Genomic DNA, 19,545 nt, shown 5'->3' with positions numbered 1-19,545 from the left:
ACAAGGGAATTAATTACATTAAATTAACCATGAACAGAAATGAAAATCTTGAACACCAATTTCTGTTAGCCCAGTCTTTTTTTATTTATCCATGATTTTAAACTTATAGTAAAAAGTGCATTTTATTGACCATGATTAAAACAGTATAAGTTGTTCAGGCCATATTCATAAAAAAATAAAACTTCTGGACCAGAATTATAACCAACTAGTACAAGATACAGCTTATATGATCCAGTTTGAGTATCTGTGTGTAAATGTGCAGAGCTATCTATTACAACATATACAATGCAGTGAAAAAGATTTCATTTTTAATAATAATGTTGCCCCATCCCCTTTGGTCACTATAAAGGCTGACCAAGCATTAGGGGGTTTCAGAAATAAAAAATTCATACAGTAGTGTTAAAATACCAAAAAATGATAGTTTCGAGAGTGTTCTACATAACTTATGAGTGACTATTAAGCAAAGTTGAAGAATATGTGGCCCAAATGTGGTGCATGGAAAACTAATTGCTTTAATTTATGCATCAATACAGAAAAGTGTAGTTAATGGAACATAAAATTTGTCAAGCAATAAAATTTGTGAGAATATTTCTAGAAGAGTTATTGCCATGAGAATGTGAACAATCAGAATAAAATGTCATCATCAGCATGTTGATATTCAGTGTTTATTAATAAAAATGGCACCCAATGTAAGAAACAGGAAGTAATCAGATCCCCTTCATAAGAGGTATATTTAACGGCAACTAATGTGAAAATATATTTGTACCCAACTCCATGACCAAACTAACTTTAAGGAAAAAAAAATACTGGAAATCTGAAAAGTGGGACTTTAAAAAAATTGTGTACTACTCAAAGTTCTGCTTCCCTTAAAGATTATACCTAAGAGTTTAAAGGTAGAATGGAGAAGAGTTGGTACTGTTGTAGTGTGATTACTTAGCTAGAAGTGTCTTCCCTATTTAAATAATTCCAATCAGTACTGTTGATACACATACCTCGAAGAATTCTTTCCTCATGGCAACGTAGAAAGTCCCAGATTCTAACAGTTCCGTCATCAGAGCATGTAGCAAATTTATTATCCGTGGGTGAGAAACTGTTACATGAAGACACACAGCAGGGGAAAGAAGTCAGCATTTAACAGATTATCTGTGCTTCTCAGACAGGGCAAAATAAAATACTGTATGGTGTTATTAACAGGATGAAAGGAAAGTAGCCAATAATGGTGCCGTTAGAGAAGGGTTCCAGCTGAAAGGCACATCTTAACAAAAGATGAATTCAGCGGAGTATTTATTCCTGCTTCCTAGTATTCAATCCTCTATTCTGAGAATTTATTTTAAAAAGTGGCCTAACAATTTACTCTTTTAAAACTAATTTTGCATGTTCCCAAAATATAGCTTTGTCCATTGGTGCCAGCAAAAAAACAAGGGAGTGGGGAAGATGGGAGAGCAAGAGGAGGGATTGGAGGTAAGATACAAAAAGACACAAGAACAAGCTGAACTAAATTAATTATATAGTTTGGCAATATTTCTGAAAACATGCCACTGTGAAATATGTAATAATAACAATGCTCAGTATGTTTTTATGGAAAAAAATATAAGTTGAAGTAGGAAGACAGTTGTATAGTGTTTGCTAAAGAGTCCTATGTAAAATGTTTCTAATTCATTTGAAAATGTCTGTATGAAGAAGTTCCCCATCTCTTTCTTAGAAAATCCTATAGAGGTTGCTTCCTATGGTGTTTCTAAAAGGAGAAAGGAATTGTGATTAAAGCCCAACTAACTTCTGCAAATGAAAGGCAGTCACTTCCTTTTCAGTGCGATTAAAGTTTACCAAATTTCCCTAATTTATTTCAAAAGTATCACTGTTTTAACTAAGGAGGACTGATGTGGCAATTCAGTGTATGGATGACACTAAACCAGACAATTAAGCACAGGTACATTTATCTGACTACTCCATAAGACACAAAAGGAAAAAAGAGTGATTGCCGTGGGTGATGTTTTTGTAACAATGTCAACCTTCTATCACACAAGGGCCACACCAACCTAAAGGAATGCTGCATAACTTTATTCTGAGGCTGCAGCAATTCTTCAGATTCAAATATGAAACATTTCTTCAGTTTTACTGTACATACTGAAAGATTATATTTAACAGCTTGCTGAAAATATCATTTTAAACTCTACTTTAAAAAAAATACACTTTCATTACTGATATATCAACAGTGAATCAGGAGAAATGTCCTACAATCTTCTTGTCATGATTTGCTTGCTTACAATTTCAAACCTTGAAGAACCCATTCATTAATCCTTTAATGTTTTCCACAACCAGAGAGTTTATCAGTGAGGATTTTTAGTACTAAAACTTCTTATCTGAAGTCTTGGAATAACCAAGCCAACCAGTTCTTCACCTAAGCCTTTTTCTTGCATTTGTTGAGAACTATGTAGGTGTTTTATTTCTGCAGGCTTTTATATTTTATTCATTTTGATTATTAAAGTCTGAATTCTTTATTTAGAATGAAATATTCTTGTCTTACACAATGAGCATCAAAAAGGAATAACTTAAATACATTGTAAACCATAAATATGAAGAAAAGAATACCAGTGCAAAATGCGGCAGACAATACATCTCTAACATATTGCAGAGGTGGATACTGGGACAATACTACTTCAGAAAGGTGCCAGCAAAATGTTGAGTATGTGAAAACAAAGGAAAATATTCTTTTTCTACGGTGCACAAAGTTTCCCAGAATCTGACAGAGCCCATGCATCTCTGCACCCAGCATACAATTAGAGATCAGTCTAACCATGACAATAGGAACTACAGAAAATGGTATATTGTGTATAAACCTGGCCTCTCTAATCGCCTCCTTATGTGCCTGGAACATCTTGACGTTGTTCATGTTGGACTGCCAATATTTCACATATCCCCCGTGGTCTGCCGTCAGCATCCACATGTCATTGTGTGACCAGGTCATGGCCCTCACTGGGCTATCGTGAGCCTGTGGAATCACAAAAAACTTATTAGATACTACTTCTTCCAAAGTTACCTGATCTACAAAACCTAAAGGAGCACATACTGTGATTCTGTGTTACAGCAGTGTTTAATCTTGGTCTACGTTCTAAAATTATGTAAAATGAGTACACTTTGCATTCTTTATAGTCCAAGGACCGCCTTCTGATCAATACAGTTACCTGTAATATTGTTTCAAAATTGAAAGTGAGTCCATTCCATAGGGTAAACTCTCCACTAGAAGCCCCAGTAACCAACCGTCTACCTTCAGGAGTCCACTGGGGAAGGGGAAGAAAAAAAAAAAGAAATGGGTTAAAAAAAGTCAAAACTTCCCCAGAAATTTGCTGTTTCATGATTAAAGTTTAAACATCTTTACATTCTTCCCAAGTAAAAGATAAAAATAGAAAACCTTGGCTTTTGCTTAAAAATACTTCGCACTGCAGTTATTTGAAATTATGTTAACCAATATTGCTTTAGTCTATTCACTTAAAACATTCAGTGAAATATACTAAAAATGAGTTTCACATTATATTTAAAATCACTTGTACAATGCATATCTACAAACAGGATATAGATTATATTTTTACAAATTACACAATAAACTTATGCAATATATATATATGAGAATCAATAAAGACCATCTCATGAAAGAAATTAATACAAAAATTATCTTTACAGCTTGTTCTTATATGGCCAACCACAAAATTCAAGAACTCTAAGAAAACTTAATTTTCTAGAACTAGTAGTAACCCAGTTTTGGGAAGAAACATTAAAAAAACATACATTATGAAATAGTGTTGGTTTATTACAATAAAATTATAAATCATATTAATTTATGTTTTCACTCAAAATTTAGCCAAATATATAATTTCTGGCAAAACCTCTTCAATAGGTATTCAAGTGTAGTAATACTAGATTAGTAGTATAACAACCTGCCTTGGTTTAAAACAATAGTTATGGTGACTAGAACAACTAAATTATTATCCAGCACAGTAAGGAGGTGAGATTTTCAAGAATAGCAAAATAATTTATGCATCTTAAATTTAACCATTTTATCACCACAAGTTATTTTTCCTTTTACCTCTGAAATATATCAGACATAGGGTACCCTGACCCAATATTAAATGATACCTGAGAGTAGAATTTTTCAATTGAGTATTTTTTCCTATTACCTCTTCAAAAATAGTAAAATATATAGGATTGTATGTCCTAAAATTAATCCACTTCAGCCTATTTATTATTTAGTTTTCCATTTTTTTCCTTAAATAGCATTATTCTTACTGTTGTGTCTATTCTTTTTTCTCATGAATAGTTCTGATTCTTGCAATGCCTGTTTCATTTTATTGCTAACTAATCATTAATATTGAAAAGCACTCACTCCATTTCTGTCCCTTCCTTTTGCTGGTTAATCTCTCAAAGTATTAGGTTACACAATATAACACAAATAAATGAATGCTCTTCCTTTCCTTTTTGCAGACAAAAATCAACATATCAAAGAAATCCTTCAGCATAACTAAGCTTTTTGTGTTACTTTTCATATGGGGAGACATTTTCCTCACATACTCCAAGGTTCACAACCATATCACATAGTCAATACTGCCAGGTATCCCTTAGCCAAATAAGTAACATGCATATGAAGGCAAATCTGAGGTCTATTAAAATAAGTTAACAGCAGGGGGCGGCTAGGTGGAGCAGTGGATAAAGCACTGGCCTTGGAGTCAGGAGTACCTGGGTTCAAATCCGGTCTCAGACACTTACTAATTACCTGTGTGGCCTTGGGCAAGCCACTTAACCCCATTTGCCTTGCAAAATAAAAAAAAAATAATAAATAAATAAAATAAGTTAACAGCAGCTGACTCATACATCTCATACCAACATCAAGAAAAAGGTCAGAAAAGAATCTATATCCTACAATGCACAGGAAGTAGCTATGAAGCCGGAATAATCCATACCCTCCTGGGATAAGCCATAACCCTTTCTCCACAAACAAGGCAATTCATTAATTTTAGCCTACAATGCTATATCTGCAAACTTATAATTTAATACTAGCCTGGATTATTAACTTCAGTAGAAAGGTATTAAAAATTATCAATAAAGAAACTAAATAGAAGCATTTTAAAGTTTTATCAAGCTGCTCATTTTTAAAAAATCATTTATAAATTGGAATGTCCAGATTAAGAGCAGTCACCCAAACACCTAAAAGAATACTCACCCTAACGACAAATACTGGACATTTAACTTTATTGGTAGACGTCCGAACAAATTTAGTTGTTACTGCATTCATAGGATTGTTCAGCATTCCTATAGGTGGAACCAGCTACAAAAGAAAAAAGCACTTTAAGAGTAGAGGACAATATAAGCTATATAACTCTAGCAAATAAACAGTAAAACTCATAATCTTTACTCTTTTTCCTTAAAATATTTCTACATAGCATAAGGTTTACAAGAACTGCTATATGATGTGACAGTCTCTTGAATTAGGGTCAAATTATTGCTAAACAGGTTAAAAAATTAAGGTATAAAAGTCCATCAATAATATAAAATTAGCTTTAAAAAAAAGCTAAAATATTTAAATCTTATTTAATTCCTTTTTAATAGCAAGAAAGCCAGCATATTCTAAAGAATTCTGGAAAATGAAATTTAATTTTCACCTTACACATCCCTTGAAACACCACTTGGTCCATTCATGATAAGAATAACTATATCTTCCATACGTTTTTAAACATATTTGAAGAACATTTTTTTTTGGTCAAGGTAATGGGGTTAAGTGGCTTGCCCAAGGCCATATAGCTAGGTAATTATTAAGTGTTTGAGGCCAAATTTCAACTTGGATACTCCTGACTCCAGGGCCCGTGCTCTAACCACTGAGCAACGTAGCTGCCCCAAGAACATTGCTTTGTGTTTTTTTTAAGTAATTATTTTTTCTCAATTACACATAAAGACAATTTTTAACATTGATTTTTCACAAATTTTGAATTCTAAGTTCTCTCTCCCTCCTGTCCTTTTTCCTCCCTGAAACAGTAAGCAATTTGAAAGAGATCATACATGTTCAGCCATGCAAAATATATTACCATATTAGTCATTTCTGAAAGACAAACTAAAAAGGAGAAAAATACATGAAAAAATAAAATGCTTCAATCTGCATACATATTCCATCAAGTCATTCTCTGGAAGTGAATAGCATTTTTCCTCATGAGTCCTTTAGAACTGTAGTGGAACACTATTTTGCTAAGAATAACTAAGTTATTCACAGGTAATTATCATACAGTACAGCTTTTATTATGTACAATGTTCTATTGGTTCTGCTCACTTTGCATTAGTTTAAATGTGTCATCACAGATTTTTCTGAGATTCCCATGCCCATGATTCTTATAGCATAGTAAAATTCCATTATAATCAAATACCACTACTGTACAGCCATTCCCCAATTGATGGACATCCTCTAAAATTTCAATTCAATGCCTCAACAAAAGGAGCTGCTATAAAGATTTTTGTACAAATAGGTCCTTCTGGGGCTGCTAGGTGGCACAGTGGATAGTGCACCAGGGTGGAGTCAGGAGGACCTGAGTTCAAATACAACCTCAAACATTTAATAATTACCTAGCTATGTGACCTTGGGCAAGTCACTTAACCCTAGCAAAAACAAAAAAAAATAGTCCTCCTCCCATTCCTCCCACCTTTTTTTTAATCTCTTTGGGATATAGATATACAGTGGTATTGCTGGATTAAAGTCAATACATAGTTTTATAATCCTTTGGGGATAGTTTTAAGTTGGTAACCAGAATGGTGAATCACCAGGAAGCATAATTTCTTAGGATACCTTCAAAGTTGAAAGTACTTAAGGATGCCTTATTTTAGGATTCTGATAAAATGATACTTACATCATTATAATATCCTGCATCAGGTTGTATTGCTCGCATATCTCGTTGGTCTCTCTGCCACACTCTGTTCTGTGGTTATTAAAAAAAAAAAAAAATAAAGTTGATTATATTCCCTTCTGTATTCCAGTGAATCCTGAGCAAAATAAAAGGATATGTATTAATAGAAGAAAAAAATAGGACTGAGATTGCAAAAAGCTAAACTATACTTTGCAATTTACTTATTGACAGTTTGTTTTTTAATGTACAGGAGTGGAAAAACCTTTTTATGCCAAGGGTCACTTGGATACTTATAACATCATTTATAGGCTGAATGTGTTAATTAATTCACCCCTATAAAGCTCCTAGATTTAGTGAATTTTGAATCCATTCCCCACCCCCTGCCCCAAGGCTGCCTTGGTAGCACCAGACCAAATACTTTCACTGGCCTTATATGGCCCAAAGGCTGTAGGTTTCCCACCCCTGATTTAAAACAATGAAACATAATAACAATATAGCTAAGTATATAGATGAGTAGTGTTTTCTCCTTGCAAAAGGGAGGGAAAGAAATCATAGTGACTATTGAGTACCATGCTTCAATTCTACCCTTTTTAAAATGTATTAAGATCTTTCTAAAATTAATAAGCAGGGCAGCTATGTTATGCAGTAGATAGAGCATTGGCCCTGGAGTCAGGAGAACCTGAGTTCAAATCTGGTCTCAGATACTTAATAATTTGCCCAGCTGTGTGACCTTGGCAAGTCACTTAAACCCATCACCTTAAATGAATAAAAATTTAAAAAATTAATAAACAATCAACTATGATACTGTTTAGATAAGTTGAGACAATGAATTTGATCTAACATAAAGATATACCGCAAAATGGTTTTTTTCACTAAATTTTACGGTTTTTGTCTCTTGTAAAAGTGATGTACATAATAATTACCAAAAAAGTGAGACTCTTATAAAACCATATCAGCAATAGCTTTAATAGTCTTGAGTTTTTCTCACATTTAAAAATGCATCATTTTCATCAACTTATCTGTATCCTTTGGCATTTTTGCAATATTTCAGTATCACCAACTTCAGACTGCCTAGCAGGGTTAATTTAGAATTGTAGTAACTTTGAACTACAAAATACTCCAATATCATCTAATCCAATTATATCATTACACAATCTGAAAACTGTAGTACAAAATAATTCTGTAAAAATTGTCCAAGTCTATATTGCTAATGAATGGCTTTAATTCAAGTTCCTATGTCCTTCCCAAGCTCTTCTTGTTACTCATCATTGCTCTTCACAATAATCTTTATCTCAATTCACTATCTTAAACTTCTTGCTATAAAAAACAGTAACTTAAACAACTCACCTGTGTGACCATATTATCTTCTCTGATTAGAAAAAGCATCATTTCATGGATTTTTAAAATGCTACTGCTAAAGGTAATTGAGTCCATTTTGGGAACTATGGGTATTAAAACTCATATATTTGAGAGTAAACTTTTGAGATTTGAAGAGTTCCGATCATCCCTTCTTTGAATTATCCAATCCATAGTGAATATCCAATTCAAGGAATGTGCCAGGTCAGTTCAGATTCACTCTCTGATTCTTCTCTGGACTCTGGTTCTTGACTCTCTTAAATTCTTTTTCCATTATGGTTTCAAATGCCTACCACTCCACACCTAAGTCAATTTTACTTTTCAACCGGAGAAGGTGCTAGATTAAAATTTTACTACTTTTTATACATTGCTGATATAGTGGATATCTGAACATATTACACATAGTTATGAAAAGCACAGTGAATTTGTCTGCTGCTCTCTGGCAGATCAATTCACCCACCAAAAAAAGCACATATTTATCAATGATTCTAGGCAATAAAGTAATTTATATTACCATATTTGTTGCACATATTTGGAACTCCAAATACAAGGGGAGGGGGGGAGAACTGGGGTTTGGGCAATGTAAAAAGATAGGCTATTGGTTAAAAGTTACTAAAAACAAACTATTGGAACTTTATTGACTTTTATGAGAAAATCAAAGAAATGTGGAATGCTAGAATTTAAAAATTAAAGTGCTAGATTTTAATATTTTAACTATTTTTAATATTTGGAAGCTAGCAAAAAAGTTTTATAAAATTTTACATATTGATTTCTGAAAATACTGTAATATTGTAATCCCATAGTAGAATACTTCTGTCCCTCTTACCCTGTTTTTGGTCCTTATAGCTCCACTGTATAGTCTGACACATTACAAGTTCTAAATAAATGCTTATTTTAGGGAAAAGCTAAAAAGTAAAAAATTCTATTCTGTATGCAGCAATTTTAATAGTATAAAAACATTTTAAAAGTATAAAAACATTTCATGGCTTACCATTGAAGTCATGTAGATGTCACTATAAATGATATAAAATAATAGGTCTTCAAGATGATACAAACATTCATTAAGTGCTTTATTGTGTGCCATGAATTGTGTTAAGTAATGAAGATACAAATAAAAACAAAAACATAGCTCAGCACCCAAGGAGCTCCCATTCTCATGGGGAAAATCAAAATGCAAACCATTACATAAGAGATATGTAAGGAAAAATCAGAAATAATCTCAGAGGGAAGACACATTAGCATAGCCGCTAGGGAACAGGAAGAGGACAACACTAAGAAAGGCTTAATATAAATGACATTTAAGCTGAGTCTTGAATGAAGTCAGGGATCATAGGATGCAGATATCAGAAGGGAGAGGTTTCTAGAGATGAACTGCTTTTTGTGAAGAACAGCAAGTGAAACAGAAAAAGATGGATTCTAGTTTTTGTGAAATGAGTTAAAATTTTAAGACTGAAATGATAGAAAGGAGCAAGAACTGAAAATGAGGTAAAGAATATTTTGAATCTCTGAAGAATCAAGGACCTGTGTCTAAGCTGAAGGTGCAGAAAAGAGAATGTAGTAAAAGAGAACCCCATCTACTCTATTATTAATTCTGTTTTTCTCAACCAAGAAAAATGATATACAGTATGAGAAGAAAGGAGGTCATGGTTAAGAAGAAAAGTTCCTATACAAAGCATAATATTTATAGTATCACTGTCTATCAGAAGCAAGGAACTAGAAAGTAGATACTCTAAACTAACAGTGGTACATAAATATGTATGTTATATGCTAATAAAAATAAAAATGAATACAGAGAAGCATGGAAAGGAATGCACTGAAGTGTAGTGGAGTAAAAAATATTTAAGAACATACATAAATACAAAAATATACCTGGAAAAAAAATGGGAATTTTGCAAAATTACAAAAGAGCAAGAATTTAAAGAGATGATATTTAAAACTGCTGTCAGTGATTTTTGAGAAAGCAAAGGAAAAAAGCTTTGGAAATGAAAACAGGCAATACTGTACCAGATTTTAAAAACAAGTTGGTGAAACAATTAGCAATTTTAGCAAAGTTGTAGGATAGAAAACAAATACACATAAATCATTAGCACAAAGCATAGGAGCATGAGACAGAAAGAGAAATTCCATTTAGAGTATTTGCAGATAACATAAAATGCTTGGGAGTCTACCTGCCCAGACAAACTCTGAAACTATATGAAAACAATTACAAAACATATTTCACACAAATAAAATCAGATCTAAATAACTGGACAATGTCAAATGCTCATGGGAAAGCTGATCTAATATAATAAAATGACAATTCTAACTAAATTAAATGACTTATTCAGTGTCATGTCAAGCAAACTAAAAAAATATATTTTATTGAATTAGAAAAAAAGTTACAAAATTCATGTGAAGAAATAGAAAATCATGGGGAAAACATGCCTGATCTTACCAGATCCAAAATTATATTATAAAGCAGAAGTCATCAAAACTGTTTGGTACTGGATAAGAAATAAAGTGATGAATCAATGAAATAGATTAGATACAAAAGAAACAGTAATAAATAATTATAGTAATCTATTGTTTGATGAACCCAAAGACTCCAACTTCTGGAATAAAAATTCCCTTTTTTATAAAAACTATTGGGCAAACTGAAAGAGTCTGGTAAAAAGTAGGCATAGACCAACATCTCTTACACACCTTATACAAAGATATGGTCGAAATAAGTACAAGAGTTAGACATAAAAGGTGACATTATAAGCCAAATAGGAGAATAAGAAATAGTTTAACTACACAGAGGTATAGAAAGAGGAGCATTTCATTTTGTGACCAAAGAAGAAAGAGATTAGGTAGCGCAGTGGATAGAGCATTGGGCCGACACTTAACAATTAACTAGCTGTATGACCTTGGGCAAGTCACTTAACACCACTGCTTTAAATGAATAAAATATAAAATAAAAATAAAAATAAGGAATAGATAGAAGAACATTATAAATTACAAGATGAATAATGTCAATTACATTTAAAAAGTATTGCTCAAATAAAACCAATACAAGCAAGAGTAGAAAAATGCAAAAGTTGGGAAACAACTTTTACAGCTAGTGTTTCTGACAAGGAACTCATTTCAAATTTACAATAATACAAGTAATTTGCCAATTGATAAATGGTAAGAAGATATGAACAGGCAATTCTCAGATGAAGAAATTAAACCTATCTACAGTCATATAAAAAGGATCTAAATATTTATTGATTAAAACAACTCTGAGGCACCATCTCACACATATCAGAATGGTCAATATGACAAAAAAGGAAAATGAGCAATGTTGAGAGGGGATGTAGAAAAACTGGGACACTAATGCATCACTGGGGCAATAAAACTGTGGATATATCTTTTGACCCAGCAATACTATTACTAGGTCTATATGCCAAAGAGATCATAAAAGAGGGCAGGGGGGAAACCACAAATACAAAAATATTTATAGCAGCTCTTTTTTATAGCAAAGAATTAGATATTGAGGGTATGTCCTTCAACTGGGGAAATGGCTTAACAAAGTGTGGTATATGAATGTCATGGAGTGCTACTATTCTGTATGAAATTATGAGGGATGGGACTTCAGAAAAGCTGGAAAGACTTCCAAGAACTGATGCTGAGTGAAGTGTGCAAAACCAGAAGAACATTGAACACCAACACCATCAACAGTAACATTGTGTGATGATCAATTATGATGGACTTCTAATAATAGTGGGGGCTTTTGAGATATGAATTCCAAGGTAAATAAAAAAAAGACAGTAAATAAAAAAAAGACGCAAAAAGAACTTGGACCTTGTTGATACTAAACACACAACTACCAACTTGTATCATAAAATTATAAATTATACATCTATCAAGGGCAGTTCTGATGAAAATTCTAGGAAGGTAGAGAAAATATTTTGCAAAAAGCATAGTTAGGTTCCTAATATAGTCAGATGTTCATGCTATATTAACACAGCAGTCTTTCAATGCCAAAATATAAATAAAATACAGTGTCCCCTTTTACCAATCTCCAAATATTAACTAAATAAAGGGCAACCATCTTTTAAAAAGATAATTATTTCCCTAATTTGTTATATGAATATAGGATATGCACAACCATGTTCTCAACTCCTAAATAACTATAAAGATTATTCCAATGTAAAATTGATTTGCATGCAATTTAATCATTTAGTCAAAGAACAATTACTAAGAAAGAAATGATATAAAGAAATAAAGAATATTTTGGAAAATATTATCACTTCTGTTATTTAATGTTCTCTTGAACCTTTTAAAAACATAGCCTCATGACATTCTTATGACCAAAATTAATCTTACAATAATGCCTTCAGTACTTTTTTAAAAAAAATCATAACTGAGCTCAACTACAATGCTGCTAAACTGTGTTATACCATCATAGGTTGATTGCCCATAACACAAAACTGTGTAAGCATAGACCTAACCCCATGATATTATTTCACTTAATGCTCTGAAGGAGCCATTCAATGCCAGGAGACAAATCATACCCCTAGTCTTAAGTGGAAAAAATTCCTAACAGGCCTCTAAGATATAAGCCAGGCACATCACAAAATTATTGGGAGTAGTTAGACTGGACTATGTTTAAAATGGCAGCAGCATCAATATTAAAGATAAGGGTATTACCAGCACTAAGGATCATCTAAGATTATTTAAAGAATTACAAGTTGATTCAAGTTGCTACTTGAACCGTAATGAATTCTCACATGATTTTATGAAGAATCAAATCAAGATTTCACAGAGTCCATAAAATATTTTTGAATTACCAACACATGGTGTTTAAAGAAAAAGTGATTTGAGGCCATTTTTATAAAAGTGGGATAACAATTCACTTTATTCCAAACAACAATTAAACACAGGCTAATATGACCTTTTTCCTTTCCCTAAAATGAGTAAACAAGAAATGACTGACCAATACAGTCACAGGTAAGTATATTTTTAGGAATTTATATGAAATACAATCTCTGCAGCAAGAAATAAAAAAATGCAATTACATTTCTCCTAAGGTGTATTAACTGAACTTACCTCCAAATATTTGATCACAGAGGGATTGTAGTCTATTGTCTTCCGGTTCACAGCCTTTCTCATTCGTTTTCCATCAAATGTGAGCTGCTGCATTGCCTGCTGCTGTGCAAAGTCTGGTCGTTTGTAAAAGAGCTGCCTCGGTGCCTGGTGCTGGAACCGTGGCATATGGAAAAAACGAGGTGGAGAACCAATTTCTGTAGCCATGGTGATGTTTTCCTTCTAGGACACTGAAAAATTTTTTTAAAATATTTCCTTTTAATAACAAATAAAGCAAAGCATGATTTTTTTCAGAAAACATTTTTAAAACATGAACAATGACTGCTTGCTTCACATTTCCAAAAATGAATTTTTTGTATTTTTCCATCAAGCTAATGTAGAAATAAACTAACTAAAATGGAGACAATAAAGTTATGTTATTCAAATGAGGGTGGTTCCCCATTCTATTCCTAGTTAAGGAGTTTCCTGTTAAAATTCTACAAGCCTCCCCGGACCCTACCCAGGGAATTCTACAAGCCTCCCCAGACCCTACCCAGGGAAGAGTGTACTGTAGTTCTTTAAAAGAGTTTCTAATATTTGTGGGGGGAAAAGAACAGTTGAGAGAAGGTCTTTAAGAATAAACTTTTTCTGGGGGAACATGGGAATAATTGAAGAACATGAGTTTTCATCTACTGGCTTCAAAACTACAGAATAGCAAGATAAATAAATTGTAGACAATACCACAGAAAATTCATAAAAAAATTGATGGCAAGTTTTAAGTGCAGAATATATCCTTTTTTTCTAAAGTCCTAAAAAAATTTGATTTTCGTCAAAAAATAATAGTCAATTTTCATCTCTATAAAACAGGTATGAAATACTTAGTATTTTCTGAATTTTCAAACTGAAATGACATATATTCAGAAGTGCTCAAAAACTATGTTAGCATAGCCTTGCAAAGTACTAATTTTCCAAAATTTAGAATTACAAGCCAGATGATAGATAATATAAAATACTAATCCAACATCTAAAATCTTTAAAGGTACTTCGATTAAAAAAAGATAATTTTTTCAGGTTCAATGATTTTCTATTAAAAAGCATAATCTAGGAGTGGCAGGGTGGAGCAGTAGATTGAGTACCAGACCTGGAGTCAGGAGTACCTGAGTTTAAATTTGACCTCATACACTTATAATTACCTAGCTGTGTGGCCTTGGGCAAGCCACTTAACCCCACTGCCTTGCTAAAACCTTAAAAAAAAGTATAATCTAAATTATTTTACCAACACTGTAACCGTATTTATATTAATACAGCATTCAATAGTGAGTTTTTACAGTTAGTTAAAAATATTAATAAACTTTTTTTTATTTAAGGCTGAGATAGGAAAAACTTTTAGAACAAACTCTTCCATCATTAGTAACAATGACACCATTATATTTGTAAGTTAACATCATAATCTTTCATGACCAAGTGGAAATGGTATTTTTTAAAAAGGTTGAAAGACTACCTAAGGTGCACGATTCACAAAATAGCAATCAATTTACCAAAGCATTACAAATAATTATATAAAGGCAATGACAAAACATTCCTTAAAGAGCTCTTATAGATATAAAATTACAATTGGTATTAATTTTAAAAAGAGAAAAGTGATTAATGAACCCAACTAGACAAAGAAAAATCAGAGACAGAAGGAGCTTTTATAGATGAAGCACAGGAGAGAGCTGAATTTGAAGATACATTGTGGCATAAAAATGGAGTCAATAGATAAAAGGGAAATGTAATGGGAGAAAGAAAAAGAAGAGAAATAGGTTAAGATATTTCATATAATAAGATTTTCCTTTATTACAATGAGCTATTGCAATGATATGGAAGGGGGGAAGGCAAGGAGGAATGAGGGAATCTTAGCTCTCAGAGGTGGCTAGGAAAAGAAACAGCATATATACTCAATGGGGTATAAGACATCTGGAGTAAGAAGGAGGGGGGAGCAGGAGGAAGGGGTGGGGATGTGAATAAAGGAGGAGAGGATGGACCATGGCGGGAGAGTGGTCAGATATAACACATTTTCTTTTTTACTTCTTGCAAGGGGCTGGGATTGGATGACCTATTCAGGACCATAGGGCCAGGTGGATGCTGGGCCTAAGGAGTGGTATGTGAACTCGGGGCCTCTTGGCCCCAGGGCCGGGGATCTGTCTGCTGCGTCACTCAGATACCCCACAGCAGAGTCAGAGTGAAAAGAGAGATAAAATATAGTACATGGTAGTGGAAAATATGAAAGGAGGGAATTGTGATCAGCCATGGCAACAGTGGAAAAATATGGAAGTAACTTTTGTACATGGACTTATCATAAAGAATGTGATCCACCCGCGTCAGAGCTGGAGGTGTTGAAACACAGACTGCAGCACAATTTCTTCATTATTATTATTATTATTATTATTATTATTATTATTATTATTACAATTTCATTATTATTATTGTTGTTGTTGTTGTTGTTGTTGTTTATTATTTATTATTGTTATTTATTATTGTTATTGTTATTATTGGGGGGGGTGCAGGGAAAATGGGGCTTGTTGGCCTGCCTGGGGCTGCATAGCTGGGTGATTGTTGGGTGTCTGAGGCCAGATTTGGACCCAAGTGCTCCTGGCACACAAGGGCCAGTGCTCTGTCCCCTACCCAGCCGCCCCTACCATTATTGTTGTTGTTGCTGTTGTTGTTATTTCTATTTTATTTTATTTGGGGTCTCTCTCTTTTTTTTTTTTTGGTTTTTGCAGGGCAATGGGGTTGGGGTGGCTTGCCCAGGGTCACACAGATGGCTGATTGTCCGGTGTCTTGAGCCGGATTTGGGCTCGGGTGCTCCTGGCTCCAGGGCCGGTGCTCTGTCCACTGTGCCACCTGGCCATACCTACTATTATTATTATTATTATTATTATTATTATTATTATTATTATTATTATTGTTCGTGTGTGTGTGTTTTGTTTTAATTTTTTTCTCTCCCCTTTATCGCCCATGCAGGTCTATTATTTTTGGGGAGAGAGGGTTTTATGTTTACTCTTAAACAAGAATATTTTAGTAATATATAAAAAAAATTTGTATAAAATAAGAATAAAAAAGGAAAAAAATTCAAAATATATAACCTTTGATATTCTAGTTCACACATTTAAAAAAAAATCAGATCCATGGTTAAACAATAATCTTCCAGTGATGTTATTCATGTTAAGGATGAAATATATCAAACTCTCAAAGAACTAAAAGTTCAGAGAATAATGGAGATGGCACATGTAGAACATAAACAGATACATTACAATGAAGAAATAACGCTCAAGTCAAATTATTACCAAAGAGATATTTGACTCAGAAAAATAAGAGCTAAATGAACAATGAAAATAAGAGATAATAATGTACAACTTGTGCATCCACCTGAAATCAAGGAAATGGATAAAACAAGCAACTAAGGTTAAGTCAAGTTATCAAATGCTAACTGACTTCAGGTTTGCCTTAGCAATTTCAGCTCCAGAGAATGAACTGGGAACCTAAGGATTACATCAAGAAATCTAGAGGAAGATATCTGGTGTGCTGGAATCCAACACATACTAAATGATTTATGGAAGGACAATGACAAGAGTCACAAAAAAGGGACAGGCATGAACCAGTTGTGTTCCTCATCTTTGGAAGGAGTGCCCCTAATAATGAGGATCAGGGTAGGAAAAGATGATTACAAAATAAAAAAATCAAGGTTGCTATCCTGGGTTTTGTCCTCATGACAAATCAAAAACATCAGAAGGGAAATGAGTTTGGAAGGAAAAGTATAAAGTAAAATGAGAAGGATCTAGGAAGCAACACTGGGATATAATAACATAATATTCATAGTTCACAAATATTTTATATCTTTTGTGTAAGTGAAAAAAATAAGAAGATTCATTGATTGATGGTTGCAGCGTGATAAAGGAATTTAAGGGGCACCTAGGTGGCGCAGTGGATAGAGCAATTGGCCCTGGAGTCAGGAGTACCTGAGTTCAAATCCGACCTCAGACACTTAATAATTGCCTAGTTGTATGACCTTGGGCAAGTCACTTAACCCCATTGCCTTGCAAAAACTAAAAAAAAAAAAAGGAATTTAAAGAAATCTAAGAAATATGAATTGACCCAGAGGAAAATAATATAAGAAATCCAGATTTCACAATAACTGTTATTTTTTAAATGTTAAAATGAAACCAAGGACCAATTCCAATTGTAACATACAATTTGGGGAGACTGAATGAGAAATGGTGTAAAGTTAGTTAGTTGCTTGTTTTTGCTGAATTATTTTTTTCTTGGTTCTTCTGATTACAAAAAATTCTCTTGACTCATTAGGCTGGAGATCAAGGAGAAAGATTAAAGAGTAATATCCAGAAACTACTGAAGGCATCAAAACAACTTTTTTTTAATGCAAAAATGTATATGTGTTCATAAAGACGGATGGATGGATGGATGGATGGGAAACCAAAGAAAAAATTAGCATGAATAACCTGATATTTTTATAGGTCCACTAGTGAGATTCAGAATAATGAGTGAATTTAGAGCACTGTTCTGTTTTTGTCTTTATAACCCCAAAACACAGTACAGTAACTGGCATATAGTAAGTAGTTAATAAATGTGTGTTGGATTAAACTGAACTGCAAAATTCTTGACAATTTCTACCTCAAAACCTATTAAGGGGAAATGGAAAAAAAAGATCCTGGGCAACTATATAGGTACGTAAAAACTGAGGCAACTGTAAAACTCAATGCCCTTATATACCACTTATAAATGGTATACACAGTGTCTCAAAAGTCTCTAAGAGTTTCAAACTGCACTCAAGATTTTGGGGACACATGGAACAGTGTCTTTTTTACACTTATGATTTCAAACTCAAATAGAAATGGAGAGGTCACTAAACCTATATACAAGAATCCCTGATTGCATAATGATTTTTTAAAATTCACATTTTAATGTTACCTATATTTTGCTATGTATATATATACACATACATATAACACATAATTGTGAAATTATACAATAATCTATACGTACTCATAAGAACCTAGAAGATCTATGTTTAACACCTCTACTTTTTCATTGAGTAATGTGTCTCTTTTACAAAAATAAAAGCTCTCTCTCAAAAAAAGGACTACAAGTATATCAGAGAAGAGTACTAGTGGAGGTTAAATAATCAAAGGTTTCATTAAGTAGCATTTTATCTGAGTCTTGTAGGCAGTGTCCAATTATGAAATAAAAGTAAACAAGAGAGAAACATTATACAATACACAGAGATGTTTAGTCAGAAAACCTGAATGTGAATCATGCCTCAGATTCTTACCAGTTGCATGACTGAGCAAGTAAAACAACACTCTCAGTCTTAAGTTTCCTCATCTGTAAAATAACAATAAAAGCACCTGCCTCCTCACAGTGATTTAGGGGAAAATGCATAAAATTACACACATACAATGTGTTTTGCAAACTTTAAAGTACTATATAAATGTTTCCTATTGCTATTACTATGCAAGAACATTATTACTGAATTGACAATACAAAAATAGTGGAAAAATTCCTATGATGTAAGCAAGACAATGAGACACAAAAGTCTAGGGAAAAAAGTAACAGGAATCAAAAAAAAAACCCATTCATAAATACCCAGAATGAGGTAAAGACAAAAACGCTATTTCCAAAGATATTTTCTCCCAAAGAAAATTTACCTTCAACTGTAAACCAGAAGTCAAAAAAAGAAAAGAAACATTTTCAAAAAATTAACAAGTCATAATTTTTAAACTGGATAGGACTTTGGGGAAGGTCTACACTCCCCTAACTTTGCTGTACATGTATCAACTCTATGAATTCAATTCATTGTGCTAATTACTGATCATCCATTACAGACAGTGGAAAGAAGAGGGGATTTCATTCTTTTTTTCTTAATGGGGGAAGCTAGAGATGTCAAGAAGGAAGAGACAGATTTCATTAATGGGGAGGCAGTTTTAATTAGGAAAAAAATTCAATTAAAAAGAATGAACATTTCATTAGCAATCTTGAGACAGAGGTCCTCAGTAACATCCCTGACTAACTAAATAACTTGGTAATATCAATGCCTCTGGGCTTCAGGTTATTATTTAAAAAACAAAACTGGACTGGAAACTGACCTTCAGCTTTAAAATTCAGTGATTATACTTTGATAATATCAGTACAAGAAATAAAACAGTAGTATAAGATATGGCCCTTGTCCTTAGGTAGTTCACAATTTCCTCAAGGGTAACTTAAGTTAAGCTAAGAAGTAAAGCATAAA

General features: G+C 33.1%; 1 protein-coding gene across 1 annotated transcript in view; it reads right to left on the bottom strand.

Annotated features, from left to right (window-relative positions):
- WDR33 (WD repeat domain 33) overlaps positions 1–19,545 on the bottom strand; it is a 109,319-nt gene that overhangs the window by 60,613 nt on the left and 29,161 nt on the right. The window contains exons 2-7 of the mRNA XM_074214920.1: positions 13,287–13,513; positions 6,882–6,950; positions 5,213–5,317; positions 3,183–3,278; positions 2,838–2,989; positions 993–1,090 (exon numbers count right to left, since the gene is read on the bottom strand). Of these exons, the coding sequence (XP_074071021.1) occupies positions 993–1,090; positions 2,838–2,989; positions 3,183–3,278; positions 5,213–5,317; positions 6,882–6,950; positions 13,287–13,490 (724 nt within the window). The 5' untranslated portion in view covers positions 13,491–13,513. The remainder of the gene's footprint in view (positions 1–992; positions 1,091–2,837; positions 2,990–3,182; positions 3,279–5,212; positions 5,318–6,881; positions 6,951–13,286; positions 13,514–19,545) is intronic.

This window comes from Macrotis lagotis, chromosome 1 (assembly GCF_037893015.1).
Source record: "Macrotis lagotis isolate mMagLag1 chromosome 1, bilby.v1.9.chrom.fasta, whole genome shotgun sequence".
Taxonomy (NCBI): domain Eukaryota; kingdom Metazoa; phylum Chordata; class Mammalia; order Peramelemorphia; family Peramelidae; genus Macrotis; species Macrotis lagotis.
Note: the sequence above shows the minus strand (reverse complement) of the source record. Positions and strands in the feature narration are given on the sequence as shown.